The sequence below is a fragment of the Pyricularia oryzae genome, chromosome 5 (genome assembly GCF_000002495.2).
Source record: "Pyricularia oryzae 70-15 chromosome 5, whole genome shotgun sequence".
In the NCBI taxonomy this organism is placed as follows: Eukaryota; Fungi; Ascomycota; class Sordariomycetes; order Magnaporthales; family Pyriculariaceae; genus Pyricularia; species Pyricularia oryzae.
In genome coordinates, this window is record NC_017852.1 from 3,518,652 (window position 1) to 3,538,373 (window position 19,722).

The window sequence follows — 19,722 nt, forward strand, 5'->3', positions numbered from 1 at the left end:
AGTGGGGTACAACATGGAAATATTCCAGCAAAACCACCAGCAGCTACTTCGTAAAGTTCTTCATACTTGCAAGTCCAGGCATGAGCTCGACAAACCAATCTGCCCACTACATAAAGATGCTAATACGGCCAAACCCGGCTCAACAGCCTCCTCCGCCATGAGGTTTCTTCAAACAAAAGCCACTTACTGGTCCAATTTCAATCAATTGCCTCTGCCTCTGCGCATACTTTGATAGCCTCAAAAAAACTTTGGAATAATGGCCGATTTCGGGTCCCGCCCTCTTTCAGTCGGGCGAGGTATGGGTGAAGCTGCACCCGAAATGATGGGTCCGAAGATCGAGACGAATGCACCTCGCCCGGGCGATTTTGATGACGACTCAGATTGGGAGTATGAATACTCTGCCACCGAAACAGAGGTACGTCTTAACCCGTCAACCTTACCTCACTGTTGCAACTCGAATCTGACAATTTTTGTTATCCATCTCTAGACATACTATCTGACGGTCGACCTATCCACACCCGACTTCACTGCGCGCAACGATGACCAAATCGTTCACAATACCAGAGGTGGATATCGGACCTGGTTCAATCCATTGTCGGAGAAGCCTGACATCAGTGCCATGTTTGGCGAGGGGGGTGACAATGAAGGCCAGGTCGCAAAGAGCTCTGTCGAACCTAGTTCCAATCAAAGAGCCAGCAATAGCCAGGGACAGGGTAACGACGAGGAGGAAGACGATAATAGTGAGGACGATGACGATGAGGATGAGGATGACGCAGATGAAGGCCGCAGGGAAAATACAGATCCCCAGCTGTCCGGTGCAGCAGGTGTGGGTAGCGATGGAGGATCCGGGAAAGGTAGTGGAGTAGGGATATCGCGCCCTGCCAAACGGAAAAAGAAGACCAAGAAAGAGGACAAGCCTTTACAGATACAAATCATGGACTTGCACTCAGAGCAACCCATCATCTCGCACAAGGGCATGGTGTTCAAGGGCTGTTGGTCGAGAAATATTGGGACTGAGCTCGTCTTCACAACACCGCTGAAGGACGATGGCACAACCAATGTAGACTTAGACCACTCCCGTGCCATCGACCATGATCAAGAAAACCTGGCACCCGAGTTCCGGGAGACACGGAAGGGCTCCGATACCGCCTCGTTGTCGGGCCACATGTCCTCAGACAAAACCCTTCCATACCTGGCAGCAGTCCCAGGCGCCACCCTCCTGGCGGCGTCCTCGGCCCGCCTACAGTGCCAGCCCATCTCAATTCAAAACCGGGCCCTCCCGGAGCAGCGTACCGAGGCGCACCGGCTCGCGCGCTCGGCCAACAACTTTGTTATCCACATCACCGACGACCTGACGGGCTCCCGCAAGCCTCAGGGACGGTTCCTGGAGCAGCTGATGGCCATCAAGCGGAAGCGCGGCGAGACGGACGAGGTCACGGTCGTCACGGCCGAGAATCCAGACGATGCCGTCGACGACGATTCGGAGGAGGACTTTGAGCGCGAGAAGAAGGAGCGCAAGAAGCTGGACGGCCAAGCGCGGCTGATGAGGAAAAAGATGGACCCGCAGACAAAAGGCCCCGGCCGCGGCGTTGGGTACAAGCCCAGGATCAGGAGGAATAAGGCTGGCGCGAGGAGGCGGAAGGAGGAGGCGGCTGCTCTATCTTCTGGTGGGCCTTCTACTCCGACGCCGGCCTCTTGGCCTCAGGGGTATGAGCAGCCGAGCATGACGGGTGATCCAGGACCATCGGAAACGCTTTCTGGTTGATGGACGGAATGGTTTCAATTGGAAGCTATCGGGATTTGACAGCTCACATCGTCTACGACATACGGGCTGTTTCTCACAACAGCCTGAATGTTTGCAACATATATCTTGCATGCCACGATACCCACTTTACATGAGATCCGGAGTTAGGTGAGATTTTGGTGGAACACAGAAACAGTCGTAATATGATTGATGATCATTAAGGGGTATCACAACCACATATTGTGCAATAACCAATTATTTTCCATACGCCGCATACTAAATGCCATGGCAAAAGAACATGCAACTTTCTTTTTTTTTATCTTGCCGACAAACTCCCAACGCCGCCCGGTCCAACCAATAAAATGCCAACCCAGCATGAAGAAGAAAGAAAAGACGAAAACAAGGACGCTCATGCAAAGTGAATGCCTTCGGCGTTGAACGCAGCCAACAGCCTCAAAAAGTCGTTCTGGTCGCACTTGTTGGCACGCTGCTCGGCCAGGTCCGTGTCCTTGAGGACCTTTTCAATCTTGCTCCTGACCAGCTCCCCAACCTTTGTCTTTTTCCTCTTGCTGGGCGTCTTGGCTACTGGAGCCGGGGCCTTTTCCTTGAAGAATTCCGGAACGTCGTCGTCATCACCGGCGTCACCTCCATCCTCATCAACATCCATGATACCGCCCCACTCTCCGTCATCAGCATCCATCTCGACGTCTCCGTCGGTCGTCTCGACGACGCTCTCGTCAATGGGTATGTCATTCATGGTGCACCAGACCTTGTAGTTGCGCTCGGCCATGGCGAGGACCTCCTTGACGCCGAGGAAGGAGGCGTGCAGCGTCTTGTTCTTGCGGTTGAAGCACACGCGCAACATGCCGTCCCACTCCTCCCACGACACGTTTGGTCGCTCGCGGCCGAGCTTGGGCTCGATGCGCACGACGGACGATTCGACCTGCGGAGGGGGTTTGAAGTTTGCCTTGCCGACTTTCATGATGTGTGTGACTTTGGAAAAGAGCTGGACGTTGACGGACTGTTTTTGCAGAGGTGGCAAGAAGTCAGTAAAAAATGAAACATGGTAATATGGAATTTGCCGAGGTAACAGTGGTGACAATTGAAATGCACCGAGAATGGCGCGAAAAAGGAACAAAACCTACCAATCGCGAATAGAGCGCCTCCCCAGGCCTGGCCGTCAACCTGGACGAAAACTCCCTCTGAAACATGAGCACCATGCATCTGGGCGGGTTCGGCAGCGCCAGCATCTTGAACACCAACGGACTGGAGATCTGATAAGGGGTGTTGCTGATGAGAACGTCAAACGGCGGCAGGTCCGCCTTGATGACGTCTCCCAGTATGACCTCGAGCTTCCTCTGCTCCGGCTTTCCCTGCACACGCTTGGTCAGCTCGGCACCCATGCGCGGGTCGAGCTCGACGGCGATCAGCTTTTGCGCGCGCTCGAGGATCTTGACCGACAGGTTGCCGGTTCCCGGTCCAACCTCGAGCACCGTGTCCGTCGGCCGCAGGTACGCCTTTTTGACGATCTCCTCGGCTATGCCCGGGTTCTTGAGGATGTGTTGACCGTAGTCCTTTTTGAAGCGGAACACGTTGTTCTTGGTGGGAGCCGCGGCGGCCGCAGCCGCAGCGTTGTTGCCGCCTTTTCGGTCGTAGGGTGAGCTGGACGCGGCGCCCGCCCGTCGGGGCGTCTTGACTTTGCCCATTGTGGGCTGTGTGCTTCGGACGGCGCAAGCGGGTGCGGGTGATTGCCGTGGGGAACGTGTTCCGGATATACAAAGACGCAAGCTTTTGAAAGCGTAGAGGCAGCAAGTTTCCTCGGAAATAAACCTTGGGTAGGGGTAGTTGTGCCGCCGAGGAATGCGCTTGAACTTCTGCTGGCGAGAAAAAAGTTTTGGCGGTGTCGCGCGGCACCATTCACTTAGCAAGCTTGACCCCGCAGTTCACAAAGGGGTGCAGGCATTAAATTCACAACGCGCCAAGCAGCAGAATTCCCCAAACCCCAAACGTCATTCATTAACCCTAACCTGAATTATGTAGAATGAATTCAAATAAACGCCGCCCTGGATGCCAGCTATTACCTGATCTACCGTAGGTATACGTGATACGCTAATAATAATGCAGTAAAATGTTATATAGGATGAAGCAATCAAAAAGGCCTTCTAAGGAACTCGGTATACCACTAAGTCTTGGAGTTCATAGCTTCCTCGTAACTCGGTGGCGGCGCTTCGTATTCGGGCGCAGCACCGGGACCGCTGACCTGGGCTGGAGGGCTGTGTATTGGTGGAGCGGCTGCAGCAGAGGAAGAAGCAGCAGCAATATTTGTAGTATTAGCGCCAGCCGCAGCACTCGGCGTAGAAGCAGACGGCCTCCTCGGTGGCAGAGCTGGTGCGATCTCGGCCTGTCCCGTCGCCTCTGGAGCCGCATGGGCTTGGACCTCGGGGTTCACCCTGCCAGAGTAGACGTCGATTTTCGAAAAGGTCAGAGGTAGGAAGAGCGCCTGCGGCTGCACGTCCCGGGGAAGAGTCTCGCGCAGTCCCCAGCTGACGCCCAGCTTGAGCTCCAAACTAAAGGTCCTGCTGAGGTTGCACGTCGAAAAAGCCGGCGTCATGCCCGCCTGTCCGAGGCCGCTGGGAATCACATCGTTGAGGAAGAGGGATGCCGGCAGCGTAATTTCCGACCCGACGGGGCCTTCGGGGTCGATGACTGGGACCTTGAGGTTTGACTTGGATACGATGACCCATCTCGACGTCTCGACGTTGTTGAGCTCGTTGCACCGAACTTTGGTCGTCCCGATGAGCTCGACGTGCAAACTTGTCAGAAACACATGCTCTCCCCTGCTGGGCGCGAGCTTCTTGCCCATAAGCCTCAACGGCAGTGGTTTGCCCATCGTCAGTACGCTGGGATATGGCAACCTAGCCGACATTTCCACCGACGGCGCCAAACCCCTCTGCAGCTGCCCGTTGGCGCCATTCGGGTCGAGCGAGTTGGGTGTCGCATTTGCAGCACTATTGCCGCCACCACTCTCTTCCACCGACCCCTTTGTGAAAAATGGGTTGTTTGACGACTTCTCATCCTTCTTCCCACCGAACCCAGACCCGAAGAAGCTCTTTTTCTTCTTGTCCCCAGCCTCGTTGGCAGCCGACGCGCTTGCCGGCGACCTCGGGCGAAACGCAAACGGCCTCCTTGCGTACGCCTCCTGGCCCGTGGGCGGCAGCCGGGGCGGCTCGAGCGGCATGAGGCGAAAGTCGATCTTGTAGCGCCAGTTCTCCTTGAGCAGGCCGGGGCGCTGTATCGTGACCTTGACGTAGTACCCGACCTCTGCCTGGTGCGGCAGGCCCGTGAACGTCGGCGGCAGCTGCTTGTTGACGTGCGCATACAGCAGCTGCCTGCTCCCGTCCATGACCCTGATACCACCTATGCCGAACAGACCCGGGCTGTCGGTGAACCCTCCGGGGCCTCCGATGCCGCCTATCTGTGCCATGGCGCGCGGGTCGCCGCACATGTTGTTCATCGGTATCTTGAAGCGAAATGGGAACGAGTGCGGGCCGGGGTTGAGCCACTGGGGACCCGCGCCGTGGCCCGGCGCATCCGGACCCGGAAATACCTGCTGCACCTTGTACAGCACCTTGTGGTTCTCGTGCATGACCTGGCCGGGCGCCGAGATGCCGCCGGGTAATCTGGCCGGGCGCGCACCACGGGCGCCGGGGTAGACGCTGCCCGGATAGCTCGGATCCACGGTCGGGACGGCCAGGGCGGTGCGCGATTCACCCTCGAGCTTAACCACCACGGCACCGACCTGCTCCGCGCGGTTGAGGTTCAAAAGCACCCGCCCGGAGATGGTATCCAGATTGGAGTAGTACTCGGGCGGGCCATTGTCCAGGACGATGCGGATTGACATCTTTTTCTTCTTCTCCCTTGTCGCGTTTTCCTGCCGACAGCAGGGTTCCCCAAATGAAACAAAAGTCCGTATAAGCTCCTCCTTTGGGCGCCTGGCGGAAACTGGGGCCTTGCGGGTGCACTACGCCCGGTTGAAAGTGGTGGGCCTTGAACCCAGCACGGAAGTGCTAAATCGCTGCTACGGCTGGCTGCGGCTACCTAATGTATGTGGTGACGCGTTCGGAATTGCCCCCCGATCCCAACGTGTTGAACGAAAGAGGAAGCGCCGCAAGTCTGGGAATCTAATGATGTCGTCAATTGCCGACTGTTCGGCTTTGGTGGGGTAAATGCGGTTAACTTTGAACTTTTTCTATTGGGCGTCAAGAGCCAAAAAAGCGAGGCGGTTCCAGAAATTGCTTTTTCGCATCGAAATTATCAAAGACGGGCGAGCCAATTGGGTGGCTGGGCTGACTGGGTTGGGTTAGTGGCATCCGTCAGGGCAGGTCAAAGTACCCAAGGCTGCTCAGATTTTGCTTCCATGAATACGTTGCCAGTACTAGCGCCCCATCGTAGATTCCCGAGACCCCAGATTATGGCAAGTGGGCGGTCTGTTGTTTTCTTTGGCATGAGAAGAAAAAAAGAAGAGACAGAGGTGACCGACGCAAACAACAACACGCAATCAAGGTTGTGCAGGGGTTAAAACACAATAACAGACCAGAGTGTACCGAACGCAAAGTGAGCAATTGTAACCAGCAAAAACGAGGCGGCCAGAGATGGTAACTCTGGTCACCATGAGTGCGTACGCATGCGTGCGTAATGTCCGCCTTGCTCAGCCTCAACCTCGATACTTCGCTTGGTGTGCCCCAGTCCGTAGTCGGGGATATTGTTGCCCAACCAGACGAGCTCAATTTGCCACGCGATAGGTGCATTGGATACAACAACACATGCTTTGATCAATTGAGAGGCTGAGAGGCACCTGTTTTGGTTCGATAATCGGCAATCCAACGGCCTCGGTCCCTGCTTCCGTAGAGGTGTGCTGAACAAACATGTCAGGCTATGTGGGGGTTGCCATCCATGTTCTCCGAGCTTTCTGCGATCTCCGTCTGAACTTTGCTTCCTTGTTATTACTTGACAACCCGTACCTAGCAACTACCTAGGTACACAGCATCCAACCCTTGTACGCTCTCTTCAGGATGCTGGCAGTAGGTGTCTTTACAGCAGCAGATAAATCAAATGAGAGCAGTGCAAAGAGTTAACCAATCCGTGTCATATTACGGGATGGTCATGCGGAATTTAAATAGCATTTAGGTTAATCTCCAAATATCTACCCCTAATTAGCAGCAATAAAAAAAAACAAGTATGTGCTGGAAAATCTCCTACTTGCAGCAATTGGATTCTTTCCTGTCGTTTATAGGTGATGCTAAAACATGCCCCGTAGACTCCCCCATGTATTGGCCAAAGCTCCCTGTCGAAATGTAGGTACTCCTGGTACTTTTAAACCCCCTTTTGAGGGAGACCAAATTAAATACCAACGTGACCAAAATTAAACAGATAATTAAATTGTCACCCCTACTGCGACAATTGTACGGCCAAAAAGTATGGGGTATTTGGTGCAAAAAAAAAAGATAAAAGAGCAATCAAAAAATGAGAAAGAAAATATCGCCAAATGCTCCAAACTCCTGATAATGCAAATGTCGGGTATCAAAGTCGCCAAATATGGTGGTCATCGTCTGTCATAAGGGTGTGTGTTTCGGCAAGGCTCTTAATCTTCATCGTTGAGAAGATCTATTATTTCGTGGTGCGTCCTACGCGATCCATGAGACACCAAAGGTGCTCGTGCTCTGGTTGCATTTGGGAGTGTCACGCTCGTTGCACCAGCTCCCGTCCGATCAGTTGCTCCGCCCCTGCCGTCGAGCTCTATTTCATCCTCCTCATCATCATCGTCGTCTTCCCTTATTGACTTCCAAGAGTTATCCGGGAATACGACCATGGTCTTGGTGTTCCGAAGGTTACCTTCAGATTCGATTTTGCGGCGTACCTCTACCAGGAAGCCGTCAATCCGCAAACTCTGCGGCCTGGCATCTCCGTTGCAGATGGGACATTTCCAGTGATCAACAATTGACAGTGTCGGGCCGAAACAGTCGCAAGGATGAGTATGAGTTTGGCATTGAGGACGTCCGGAAACTTGTGTGCGGGATTTGAGCCATGTTTTGAGGTCAAAACACTGAATATGAATGCAGCCCGCACCGCGTACTGGTGTTTCCCAGAGAGTCGCCATGAATGGACACGTCAAGTCGACGGTATATTCTGCCTTAACCTCCATCTGGACGTCATCGTCATGCTCGGCCCGGGTCCATCCTGCCTTGCGCTGTATGTCTTCTAGCGTAGCTTTAGGATCAAGGACTTGGTTGGCATAAACGTCGGCTATTATTCTAGAGAAACTTCGTGTCTCTACCCACTCCACGGCTAGAAAATGTCGATATCCGGGGTCGCTATGTTGGTAATCAACGCTAACAGTGAGCTTGTTTATCCCTTCTGAAACCATGTCTGTAATCTCAGCTGGAAGATCTTTGGAGTTTTGAGGTGCTCGTCTTGGTTTTACGCTCTTCCTTGTTCTTCCATCGTTGGCAACGAGGGAAATAAAGATACGTCGAGGCCATGACGTTGCGGAAGTAACCCAGTCTGGCTCAGTCGGTGTGCCCGCGGACTCCTTGATGCGGCAGCAGCGCAGACGCAGGCGGACTGAGCCCTCAAAATGCTCGGCCACCGGGAGTTGAGGAATGTTGCCGGGATATATATGAGTTCCAGAAAGCAAAGTAATATCTTCAACGTCAAAGCTGAATTCGTATGCTTTCTTCGATGGTGAAATGTCGGATGGCGGTACGGCGAAGTCCCTGACGAACTGAAAATACCTTTGCTCATCTGCATTTTGAGGCTTGGAAAGCGCGCGGACTTGCCTGACAGGACTTCGTAATTCCACCTGATGTAAACCAAGGCTGTAGGCTACGGAGTCGTTGGGGGCTCTGGCGTGGTGTCTCGTGGGAATGACGGATCCTCTTGGTGGGAAAAATGGCACAGAATCTACGCTCTGGCTGTTGCGATGTCTAATTTGTCTGTTCGGTCTGGTCGTACTGGGATGGACCGTAAGATAGCTCGGAGGAGTCACACCAGCAACGAAAGCCTGCTGCTGACGCTGCTGCAGATATTGCGACTGTACATTAGGGTGCTGAGAGTAACCCGGAGTGAGTCCGTTAAGATGCTGAGCATAGTGGTTCCCCCGATGGTAGGGTGAGTCCGCTCCTTGGTGCAGGTGAGGTGATGCGCCGTTCACGACCTGCTGCCCAAACGGCAACGGTTGTTGATGAGCTTGAATTTGCAAAGATACACCACCAGGTCCTTGAGTATACATTCGATTAGGTGTGCTGGAAGGGTATACCGGATTGTTTGCCCGCACAGCTGCATAATTTTCTTGTGTCATGGTAGCTGGCAGTATAGGCTGCTGCCGAGTTGGCGCAAGAGGTCCGTGACTGGCCAATACAGGAAACTGTGTCGGTTGCGATACCGCCGTGGTCGACGAAGGCTGAGGGGTGAATGATGTGGCTTGTTGGACAAAAGATAGAGATGATCGGGTTGCACCAGGATTTGACGCCATTACCAGGTGAACATATTTATCCACCAGCGCCCTATTCTCATCCTCAAACAGTTGCCAATCAGAGGGTTTTCGGTGCTGCATGTGCAGCGTCGACCGTTTCATATATGCCATGTTAGCACCTTGCTGGTCCTGAGCGAACAAATCCTCAATCTCCTGCATATGGGGTCCATGATCCACGAGTCCCAAACTTCTTTTCGCATGTAAGAAGATGAGAGATTGAAGTACTGGGGAATCACAACCTAAGACGTAGATCAGTTCGTTGGCAAGCGGCGGCCGCCTCCGCTCTATGATCAATTTCATCATATCATCCCAGTGATGGGCGAATCGAGTGAGCCATTGGCCTAGAGAATCCTGGCTGTTAGGTAGAAAATCCACCGGGAAGTTTATGAAGTAGCTGAACATTGGTCCAGATACAAATTGATTGGACAGCAGCAAGTCACACACTGCTCTGCAGGCCTTATCAATGGTGGACGTGTCGTATGCAGGCATAGCCCTATATACCACAGATGCATCGTAGGACCATCTACAGTAAATCTGATGAATCTGTAGATAGACATAGTCGTGTTTATGACAAGCACGTTCCAGCAAATACAGCCTTCGACGGTCAATTTGAGTTGAATTCGTATTTTGAGGGTCCATGCGGTCAAGGTAGTTTTTGATCCACGTTTCCCAAGTTGCGAATGGCATCCTGCCCCTCATCATTAGTATGAGAGTGTACGAAACTAGGCTGGGAGAGTATAGACTTACTCAAGCCTCTGTCTTTTTGCACTGTGGGGTCCGGGCTGCTGTACTGCAACGTGTGCAGACTGGGGAGACTGGACCGGAGTGTTAGGCCCGACGGGAGATTGAATGTGCAATATATTGATACCTGAGGTTACCGGAATGCCTGGCATGTTGGTAATGGGCACATTTTGAAGATATTGGAATTGCAAATCTGACGGGTTACGAATAGATGCAGCCAGCGAGGATTCATGAGAGACACGTCGAGTGTGAGTGTTGCTTTGTAGGACCCGCTGAGTGCGGCTGCTGTTAGAAGATGCAAAGCTGGTGTCTGGGCCACTGTTTGCTAGTGGTATGTGACCTGGGTATCCGGTGCCAATATTGTGTATAGGTCTCTCCATGGCCTGGGATATGGCCTGGGTATCGATTGATAGAACCGGCGCTGCTCGCGGCGGATTCGGACTGTCGGGCGGGTTCGCCGCAGAGGCTGGACTGGGTTCGTCGCTTTGCGCGGGAGAGGGAAGGGCGTTGAAGGAGGATCTAGCAACAGACACCTCGGCATGTTAGCAAAACATGATAGATTGCAGCTTCAGGAAGAGCATGTCGCGTCGCGATGCGTCCAAGCGTGTGATAAATCCCAATGGTGTCCGGGCTGAAAGGGCACCGGAGAGCATGTCTCTGCAGGGCCAAGCTAGCAGAACTTCAACCTACACATTAGGTGTCGTGAGAGATTGTAAAGGTCGCGGAAGCGAGTGCGACGAGGCTGCTGCTGCGGATGCCGTGGTGGTCCCAGGCGGGTTCAGAGGCGTGGTTGTCGGGTTCGACTGGCGGGAACGTTTCATACCAGCCCGGCGAGGGGTTGTGGAGTCGTCCGCGTTGTCGCGGTCGGTGGTCATCCATGCTGGACGTCGGCCTCCCAAGCGACTGTTCAGCGACTGGTTAGCAGCTGCGACGTCGGCCGGCCCCTGGGGGTGCCGCGTCATGCTGAATGCGATCCTCGGCGTCTCGCAAAACTAGTTGTTGAGGACGACAATCATGAAACTTTGGCAGTGTGATTTTTTTTTTAGGTTTCTTTTTCTTGGGTGGTTTTTTCTGCCTGGTGGTACCTGGCGGGACTCGTTCGCGTTCGCCGCAGCGGCTCTTTCGTTGGCGGCGTCGCGCCGCCTCCACACCGCGGCAACTCTAAAATTGAAGTGGGGGTGAAGGGTCGACGGTTGGGTGATGGAAAGGGCTCAAGTACCGCCAGGTAAGCAGAATTGCGCTTCAATCAGCACATTCCATACCTACCTATCGTTGTGTTGGTGCCGATGAGTTCACCGTCGGTAGAGCGTGTGAGAAGTATTGGATGGAAAGAAAAAAAAAAAAAGGTGAACAGAAGAGAGCCAAGATTTATGACAATTGTTTCGGCTCAAACGTTCGCGTGTTGGGCTGAAAAGCAACTCTGCTAGCAGATCATGTGGATCCGTCGCAAGCAAATGGAGGTCGAAAACGTCGCAGAAACCAGTCAGTCTACCTTGCCAGCAACAAAGGCAGGTAAGGCAAGACAAGCAAGGTAGCCAAACCCCAGACTGTGTCACCCACCCACGAAATGCATATAACTAACGATCCCTGCACAGTATGGAGTACCTACTACGTAGGTTGATACACATTCCATGCCGCCCTTGTATGACAGTTGAGGAAGGCACGATTTCGCTCGCAATTATCTGGGAAAGTTCTAGCTATTCCATTCGACCTAGGGGGTTGCAGAAAGAGATCAATTCCTGCTGGGTTTTCCAGATCCTACCAAAGGTGGGTTACCGTATGTACCTAGGTACCTAGGTACGTACCACCTAGATCGTTATCTAGGTGCAGTATTTTGACTGCCCACCTACCTACCTACCTACCTACCTAGTTATGAAGACCTTACCAACGTATCTCTAGCGTGATTTGTAGGCCTTCTTGGTTCAGGCGGACTGGTCAACTTTAAATTTCTCGATAAAATCACGTCCGAAGTGCAAATGTGTATACAGAGTCAGCCGCCAGGCCACCAAGGAGGTATCCAAGGTACTGAGTGAGGTACGTGGGCAACTTGAGGAGCAGTAATACCCTTGGCTGTTAACGTCCTCTCCACGTCGTGGCTTACATTCCAGAACTGGTAGTAAGCTTTTTCTGATCTCGCCGACGTACTTCCCATTCACCACTTTGTAGGAGTGTAAGTATCGTAACATCGCCTCAAATCCACTTGAGCACAAAACACCCGGCTTCCGGCTTTGCCGGGTACCGACAGCTTATCTGAGTGGATACAAGGGTTTAAAAAAAGACCCCCGTAATTACGTCAAAGCTCAGTTGTGTATACCTACTCTTGCTACTGTAAGTATGTGTAGGTGTCTTGAGAATTCTAATAGAGGTTGACCCATTATGCAAAGTTTCCGCTTTCTTCCCTTTCTCTTACAATTCCCTTGCATTGAGGGGTAAAACCAGTCGCAGTCAACCTTGGCGCCATCTATAACCGAAGAAGACCAATTCCGTTCAAGTAATTTTTGTCACTTTCGGATGATCAAGTGTACGATTTGGCCGAAAACGACAGCAAATGCGACATGCCTGACCGAGCAAAAGAACAAATAAAAAAACGTCGCGCCACTTGTAGCACAACAGTTCAAAATGACAAATGGAGGAGCCGTTGTTGTCAAGGTTTGCTGGCTGCAATGTGGCTGCATTCAGCACAGGTCAAACCAATAACAGCCGTCCAGCACGCGCCAGAAACCCGGTGTGGACACTGAGAAGCCATTATAGCTGGGAACGAGAAGCAAACAATCAAGTGAGGAATCAAGAAAACCAGGCCATTTCTGCCTGTACCGCAAACCAACAAGTCTTGGCTGTGAGTTGTCTCAATTTATATGAAAATCAGGGGTTAACTTGTTTGGTTCACAATATCAGATTATAAATAACCAACGTCGTGAGTGATCAGCAGGTTGCTAAGCAACCAGTTCGGACTAACTGTGAGGGTAGCCTCAATGTCCAAATAGAGTGCTGACTGATATGTCCATCCGTCTTGAACCTAAAGTATCAGGCTCAAAGTAACGCTGCACATGGTGCCTTGCAAGCTTGGTGATTAGAATTATAGCCAGTACAATTGAGTTCGGTTCAAGCAAGCGAGCAACATGGGAATTTATTCGCCATAGTAGCCTTTACATAGTAGAGATATCGGTTACAGGGAATAGCTCCCAACTCAGCAACTCTTGGAGCGACAAATCCGGTATCTCATGTCGACGTCGATCAACCTTGGTCGGAACTGTAAAATCGCGCAGGGTATCATCTACCTTTATATGCTGGTTCCTGGAGACTTTGAAAAACAGGGGTTGAAAAAGAGGGGAGAAAATGAGAAGAAAAAAAAGAGGGAAGCGTACTGTGGAAGACTCCAGAATGACGAAATTATAAATCAACGATCTGGCGATAACATGATTTTTGGAGGGGAAAATTTCAGTTCCGAATGGGATCGATAAAGAATGGAAAGAATTCCGCACAAACGTGGTAAGGATGGCAAAAAAAGACTGACTCGATGCTCAAGGTCCGATCTCGACGCAGCCAGGGTCTGTTCGCCCAGTTTCTGCTGACATGGAGGATGGTTCTATGCCAATTTGGCGCACAGGCACAAACCAGCCGCTCCTGTCAGCGCGGACTTGTGGGAGCTTTGTCTACCCCGTAGTCCGTACGTCTCTGTGGTATGAATATGAAGTAGGTAACCAGCCTTCCTAGTTCCTATACTGCGTAATACGGTACTTCCGAAACCGCGAAGAGATTTTTTTTTGGCCTGATTATTGAGCCAGTACAGATCGCTAAATAGGCCGTAATTGGACGTTCTTACAGTGCTGTTATCAAAAATATAAACTATGATCTGCATGCATGAATCGTAACAAATGCATTTATACAATTGACAACATACGATTTCAAAACGCGTAATGCCCATCGAAAATCAAGTGGTGTAGGTGCAGGTGGTCCAAATTGCCGAGTTGTGGCTTGTTGTGTTTCTACCCAAGTTGCCAAGGTACCTAATCCAGGTAACACTGTAAAGGTATCCACTTACGGGCTATTTAGCAATCTGTACGGGTTAAATAACTACCGGTACTTGGTACACCTTTTATTTTCTTCTATCGTTGCTCACCTTCTTTTAGGTCTAGGTCTGGTCTAGAAATTTAGCCTTCTGCATGATCGAGATTGATGCGGCGGTGTCGAATCCTTCCCGCTGCGTCTCCCACGTGAATCTGGGAATAGGGACCCACGTTACAGTGGGTTTCTTGGTGCTTCCAACTTCTTCCCGAGAATCCTGACGTTATCCTCTAATTGGCCCCTTTGGTGATCTTTACCTCAAACTAGGCTGAAAAAGTTATCTTTGCTCGGCGGAAAGTGGGTAAGTATGAAGTAGGTAAGTATGAAGTAGTATTCCATGATGACTTGACTCTGGGATCTCCGTCGCCTCTTCTCTTTCCCAATCGAGTCGGGGATTGATCAAGTCCTTGGTTGACTAGAACCTTTTTATGCGGAAAACACTGGTTGCACTGCTACATCATGTTTTTTTTTTCCGCACCGGTTGCTGTGGATTATCTCCAAACCCCCGACTCCGCTCCTTTGGAGGACTAGCAAACTAATTATCGGTCAAATTGGGGGGAATGGCGCAGTGGTTAAGCGCCATGGCTGTTACTTGAGTAACGTAGGTTCGAATCCTGCTCCCTCCACCTCCTCCCCGCTTACCGTGGCAAGGATAACCCGGCTGGCTATCGACAACAACCACCCGCCTGTGCCGTCGAGCCCACACTTGTTGGGAACTTCGTCTCCATGGCTACAAACGACCGACAGCTCCGCTGTTTGGACACAGGCCCCTCTCGATGAAGAGCCGTCAACTGCCGTCAGACGAATCCTCCGTGCGCCTGAAGGCACGGGGTCGCGTCAGTGAACAAACCTGTAAGCAGGACCGGGCACGAACCCGGTCAGGCTCGATTCGCTTCTATGCCCTTGTTTTCCGCTGTGTAAATAGAGAAAAATAGAAAGCGCGCCGAGATACCCCTCGGGAGGTTGCTAACGGCCGGCTAATGAGCCGGGCCGAGCCCGGCGTTAAATAATACTACTACTACTACTACTAATTATCGGTCAACCCGAAAAATAGATCCCTCGGTATTAGTATGCGTATGCTTTGCGGGTCTGGAGCATGACGTCGGCATTTTTTTTTGCATGCAGCAACAGTCTCTGACCCCCTCTTTTTCACTTTGGCCTCGGGCGCTCTTTCATCCCATTACAAATGCTGTAGAGCCACGGGTCGGACGATGGGGTATATAATGACCGCTTGGTCACCCGTTGAGGGGGATGGTGATCGATACGTCCAAAGTATCGTTCCTTTGGACATTCCATCAAACATTGAAGGACTTCAACGCGACATCAACCCGATATCATCATAACACATCAACCCTACTTCACAATGGCCGCTACCGACTACAAGTTTGAGGGCTGGCTGGGTGACAGCCCCGAGTCAGCCAACGGCAAGATGCGTTGGGGAGAGTTTGAGCCCAAGAAGTGGACGGAGGACGATGTCGACATCAAGATCTCCCACTGCGGTATCTGCGGTTCGGATCTGCACACCCTCTCATCTGGCTGGGGCCCTACACCTTACCGTATGTTTGCCCATGCCCGTTGAGAAAGTGGTACCATCTGCTGCAAGGACTTCGCACTGACAACTGATTCCTCACAACAGCCTGCTGTGTCGGCCACGAGATTGTCGGCCGAGCCGTCCGCGTCGGCAGCAATGTCAAGGACATCAAGGTTGGCGACCGGGTCGGTGTTGGCGCGCAGGCCCGCAGCTGCATGAGCGCCGACTGCCCCGAGTGCTCCATCGGCCGTGAGAACTACTGCTCCACCAAGGGCCAGCTGATCAACACATACGGCTCCGTCTACCCCGGCGACGAAGGCAAGTCGTACGGCGGCTACGCCACCTACAACCGCACCAACGCCAAGTTCTGCATCAAGATCCCCGACGGCGTGCCCTCCGAGTACGCCGCGCCCCTCATGTGTGGTGGTGTGACGGTGTGGTCTCCGCTCAAGGACAACAAGTGCGGGCCTGGCAAGAACGTCGGCATCGTCGGCGTCGGCGGCCTGGGTCACTTTGCCGTGCTCTTCGCCAAGGCCATGGGCGCCGACAAGGTGGTTGGCGTGTCGAGGCGCGAGTCCAAGCGCAAGGAGGTCATGTCCCTGGGCGCCGACGACTACATCGCGACCGAGGACGAGAAGGACTGGGAGAAGCACCACCGCCGCAGCCTGGACCTCATCATCTGCACCGTCTCGCACACGGGCATGCCGCTCGACAAGTACCTGATGCTGCTCAAGCCCAACGGCATCCTGATCAACGTCGGCGTCCCCGAGGGCGGCGCCCTGCCCAACCTCAACGCCTTCACCCTCGTCATCAACGCCGTCAGCGTCGGCGGCAGCCTGATCGGCAGCCCCAGCGAGATCCGCGAGATGCTCGAATTCGTCGCCGAGCACAACATCAAGCCCCTGATCGAGACCAGGCCGATGAAGGAGGCCAACCAGGCCATCCTCGACATGGAGCACGGCAAGGCCAGGTACCGCTACGTGCTGGTCAACGAGGACAACGAGTAAAGTAGCGTCGATCTCTGGCGTGATGACATGAGCAATGATATCTCTGATTTTTTCTTATCTTTTTGTTTTTTTCCTATGGTGTTGGGTCAGTCATGGACGGGAGAAAAAAAAACAAGATCAAGTTCCGTAGCGGGTGTACTATGGTGTTGTTTGGTATAGACTTTGGCGGGCGTTTGACAACTGTGTATAGAGACGAGTCGGATTTAATCGAATGTGAAAACATGACGCGTCGTCCCGGAGGTATTAAGTGTGTAAAAGATTCAGTCGAAGCTGGGTTGTAAAATGAAAAAAGGGGTGGTTTTTCCCGAAGCTGGGTCATACGGCCGAGTAGCAATGAGACGAATCCTCAACCGGAAGTTGGTCAAAATGACAAGCGTTGTGCTAAATGTAAGCCTAAAACCTTAACACAACAAGAACAGAGTCATATAATGCGCACAAGGAGTGTAGTCATGCCCAACGGCATTTTTTTCCGCAGTCAAGTAAGTAAGTAGTCCAATAAGTGACACTTGGCAGGTAAGACGCTGCAATTACTCATGATCAGGCCGTCTGTCCTTCCACAATTAGACGCTTTTGCGTCGCCGTCAACTTGGCAGCAACCGACTCGCCATGGCGAACGACATTGGACATCAATCAACGTTGGCTAAAAATGGAAAAGAGAATCACGGGGGTACCTGCGTATCAATAATGAGAATGCTTGGCTTGGAGGGGGGGCTGTACACTTTACTACAACTTTTGTCGTTATGCTTATGGGTAAAATTGTATAATGGGCCCAATGCCCCTGGCCCAGCAGTCAGAGGCTGGCTGCGGTAGGATGGATCGTGAGCGGATCGGCAGGGAGTTGTTCAACGGGGTCAACAGGGAATAGATCAGCGAGCGGCTCACATCGTTGGTCCACCACGGTTGGGCGTCGATCCGACCAATTCCGACGATTCCAAAACGTGGCGCGCATCAGATTCTTGGCGGAAGCTTTTTTCCCAACTGCCTCAGCACGCACTAAAAATTGGACAGGAGTGACAAGGTCTCCGTATTTTTGGTTTCATTTTTTTCTGTCTTTCCTGACCAAGGGGGTGACATTGCCGGGGGGGTCTCGACTCCTTGTTTCTCCCAATGAGTCGATGCCCTTGTTCCCGTTTCCACTGTCATGTCCACCCACGTCAAAGATCCCTGAGCCGAGACAAGCTTATTTTGCAACTCTACACGATGGCACCCTGGCACGACGGCACAGTTCACTGTAAATTCTGTCAATCTTGTTACCAAGAGAGCATTTCGGGGTTGGAATGACAGGTGATGCCCTGGTAGGGTTCCCGGTCGTGCGGCCCGCCCATGAGGATTGTCAATTTCGTACCTGGGCCCGAAAGGATACTCCAGAGTCCACGGGCCGCCTTGACTCCGTGTCCCCGTTCGCAATGCATTTCCCATAAAAGCGTACCTCGCCGTTTTCTGCGGCTCTGCTCAGACTTTCTTGATCTCATCATCGTCCCAAAGTCTTCGACACTCATTCGTCTTTTATACTTCTTACTCTATTCTTCTTGTTGCTGGTTGCATCATGAGTGCCGGTCACTCGTTTCTCTTCTCCTCAAGATCATTAGATAATACAGACAGACGCCATCCAAAACACCTTTACTCGCCGATATTTGAGCTTGATTAGCTTCGACTAGGAACAATATTCACAAGAGAATATATATACAAAAAAAAGACAAAATGTTCGCCAAGCTCGCCATTGTCTCTGCGCTCGTCGCGACCGTCCTCGCGCACGGCAACATCACCGTGCCCCCTTGTCGTCTCGCAGGTGCGGCCATGGCCAAGGCTTGTGGTCAGGCGGGTGTGTCCGCTGTCCAAGCCGATGGCACCATCCCTCTCGAGGATGTGAAGGTCACTGGCGCAAACTGTATGTTCCAACTCGATAAAACAGTGTCTTCAAAAACATATACATGGCAAGCACGATATTGACAGACCTTACCTTCCAGGCAACCTCTCACTCTGCCGTGGTGCCGTGTTCGAGGACAACAAGGACCGTTTGCAGACCTTCAAGGCCGGCCAGGTGATCCAGATGAAGGCTGCTATCCCCATCCCCCACGAGGGACCCTGCAACGTCTCCATTATCGACACAAAGTCCAACAAGGCCATCGGCCAGCCCCTCATCTTCTTTGACAGCTACGCCGACGAGAAGCTCCCCAAGCTCCCGGCCAACAACACCGCCTTCTCCGTCACCATGCCCAAGCTCAAGGCCAACCAGTGCACCACCGGCGGCGAGTGCGTCCTGCAGTGGCATTGGGTCGGCACCGCCGCCAAGCAGACCTACCAGAGCTGTGTTGACTTTGTCCAGGGATAAACGGCAAACAATGGGGAATGTATTTTTTTGGGGGGTCTTGGCATCGGGGTTATTGATTGATTCTTGATATCACTTGTTCTGGTCTGGGTTTTCTGCGGAACCTGCGGTTAATAGATTTGTAGAAAGCAGAGCTTAAACGCAAGGAATTCAGACATTATTTTTTTTTATCCATTTTTTTTTTGTGGCAATTTGAAGTCACTGCGGGATGATTTGGTGAGTCGAAAATGACACTCAAAAAGCATAGAATGCCTTGTTCACATGGTGTAACTATCACGGTACACCCAGTCGAGCCATCTTACCAGGACACCTAATCCGTCAAGCAAGGCAAATGTAGAAATTCGGGGCATCACGTGGCACAGGTAACACAGAACCAGACATTGTTGGTTCACCGACGCGGCGGCACATCATGAACGGTGCGTGCGTTCGTGCGCGCTTCGATCCAAAAAAAAAAAAAAAAAAAAAAAAAAAAAAAAGAGGCAGGCGCGAACCGACTGAATTTACAAACGCGCGCACTTACGCTCAACTAGTCTAGTTCGTCCCGTCGCCGATGTTGAGCGAGTTCTGAGCAGTTTACGCTTCGACGTGTTATCTCGCGCAGTTCTCAACTCTGCTCATCAGGGTTTTCTGATTAGTATACCTTCACTTCTTTCTCAAACATGCACTCCCTTTCGGCGCACCTCTTTCCCGGAAGTGGCAGCAACCATGCTGCCTAAACATTTCCTCGGCTGCCAATTCTCCTCCTTAGGACAAGCAGCCGTTGTCAGTTGGCAC

The 19,722-nt window shown here is 52.2% G+C and overlaps 8 protein-coding genes and 1 pseudogene across 9 annotated transcripts; 6 read left to right on the plus strand and 3 right to left on the minus strand.

Moving 5' to 3' along the window:
* The first annotated feature begins 14 nt into the window (after window positions 1–14).
* MGG_00252 (uncharacterized protein) lies at window positions 15–2,084 on the plus strand. Its single transcript, XM_003718806.1, has 2 exons — window positions 15–415; window positions 488–2,084. Exons 1-2 carry the CDS (start codon window positions 257–259, stop codon window positions 1,763–1,765), a joined length of 1,437 nt encoding a protein of 478 aa, XP_003718854.1. The 5' UTR covers window positions 15–256; the 3' UTR covers window positions 1,766–2,084.
* MGG_17491 (dimethyladenosine transferase) lies at window positions 1,925–3,705 on the minus strand. Its single transcript, XM_003718807.1, has 2 exons — window positions 2,890–3,705; window positions 1,925–2,765 (listed from the first exon to the last, which is right to left on the minus strand). Exons 1-2 carry the CDS (start codon window positions 3,448–3,450, stop codon window positions 2,154–2,156), a joined length of 1,173 nt encoding a protein of 390 aa, XP_003718855.1. The 5' UTR covers window positions 3,451–3,705; the 3' UTR covers window positions 1,925–2,153.
* Window positions 3,656–6,626, minus strand: MGG_17492 (uncharacterized protein). The gene has a single exon (XM_003718808.1). The coding sequence runs from the start codon at window positions 5,643–5,645 to the stop codon at window positions 3,927–3,929; it is 1,719 nt and encodes a 572-aa protein (XP_003718856.1). The 5' UTR covers window positions 5,646–6,626; the 3' UTR covers window positions 3,656–3,926.
* A 283-nt stretch (window positions 6,627–6,909) lies between these two features.
* On the minus strand, window positions 6,910–11,450 carry MGG_00249 (uncharacterized protein). The gene is made up of 3 exons (XM_003718809.1): window positions 10,707–11,450; window positions 10,023–10,535; window positions 6,910–9,963 (listed from the first exon to the last, which is right to left on the minus strand). The coding sequence occupies exons 1-3, from the start codon at window positions 10,976–10,978 to the stop codon at window positions 7,386–7,388; spliced, it is 3,363 nt and encodes a 1,120-aa protein (XP_003718857.1). The 5' UTR covers window positions 10,979–11,450; the 3' UTR covers window positions 6,910–7,385.
* A 2,139-nt stretch (window positions 11,451–13,589) lies between these two features.
* On the plus strand, window positions 13,590–14,925 carry MGG_17493 (uncharacterized protein; the record flags this gene model as incomplete). Its single annotated transcript, XM_003718810.1, has 5 exons — window positions 13,590–13,683; window positions 13,961–14,019; window positions 14,153–14,260; window positions 14,349–14,382; window positions 14,687–14,925. The coding sequence occupies 5 exons, from the start codon at window positions 13,590–13,592 to the stop codon at window positions 14,923–14,925; spliced, it is 534 nt and encodes a 177-aa protein (XP_003718858.1).
* On the plus strand, window positions 14,636–14,707 carry MGG_20249 (annotated as a pseudogene). Its single transcript has one exon. The product of its transcript is annotated as a tRNA-OTHER (tRNA).
* Window positions 14,926–15,220: 295 nt separating the features above from the next.
* Window positions 15,221–16,894, plus strand: MGG_00246 (NADP-dependent alcohol dehydrogenase 6). The gene is made up of 2 exons (XM_003718811.1): window positions 15,221–15,637; window positions 15,718–16,894. Exons 1-2 carry the CDS (start codon window positions 15,445–15,447, stop codon window positions 16,617–16,619), a joined length of 1,095 nt encoding a protein of 364 aa, XP_003718859.1. The 5' UTR covers window positions 15,221–15,444; the 3' UTR covers window positions 16,620–16,894.
* Window positions 16,895–16,955: 61 nt separating this feature from the next.
* MGG_17494 (uncharacterized protein) lies at window positions 16,956–17,263 on the plus strand (the record flags this gene model as incomplete). Its single annotated transcript, XM_003718812.1, has 3 exons — window positions 16,956–16,979; window positions 17,039–17,060; window positions 17,133–17,263. Coding segments are annotated over 3 exons (177 nt in total), but the record flags the coding sequence as incomplete, so codon positions are not given.
* A 348-nt stretch (window positions 17,264–17,611) lies between these two features.
* On the plus strand, window positions 17,612–19,104 carry MGG_00245 (uncharacterized protein). Its single transcript, XM_003718813.1, has 2 exons — window positions 17,612–18,507; window positions 18,587–19,104. Exons 1-2 carry the CDS (start codon window positions 18,321–18,323, stop codon window positions 18,949–18,951), a joined length of 552 nt encoding a protein of 183 aa, XP_003718861.1. The 5' UTR covers window positions 17,612–18,320; the 3' UTR covers window positions 18,952–19,104.
* Window positions 19,105–19,722: the final 618 nt, after the last annotated feature.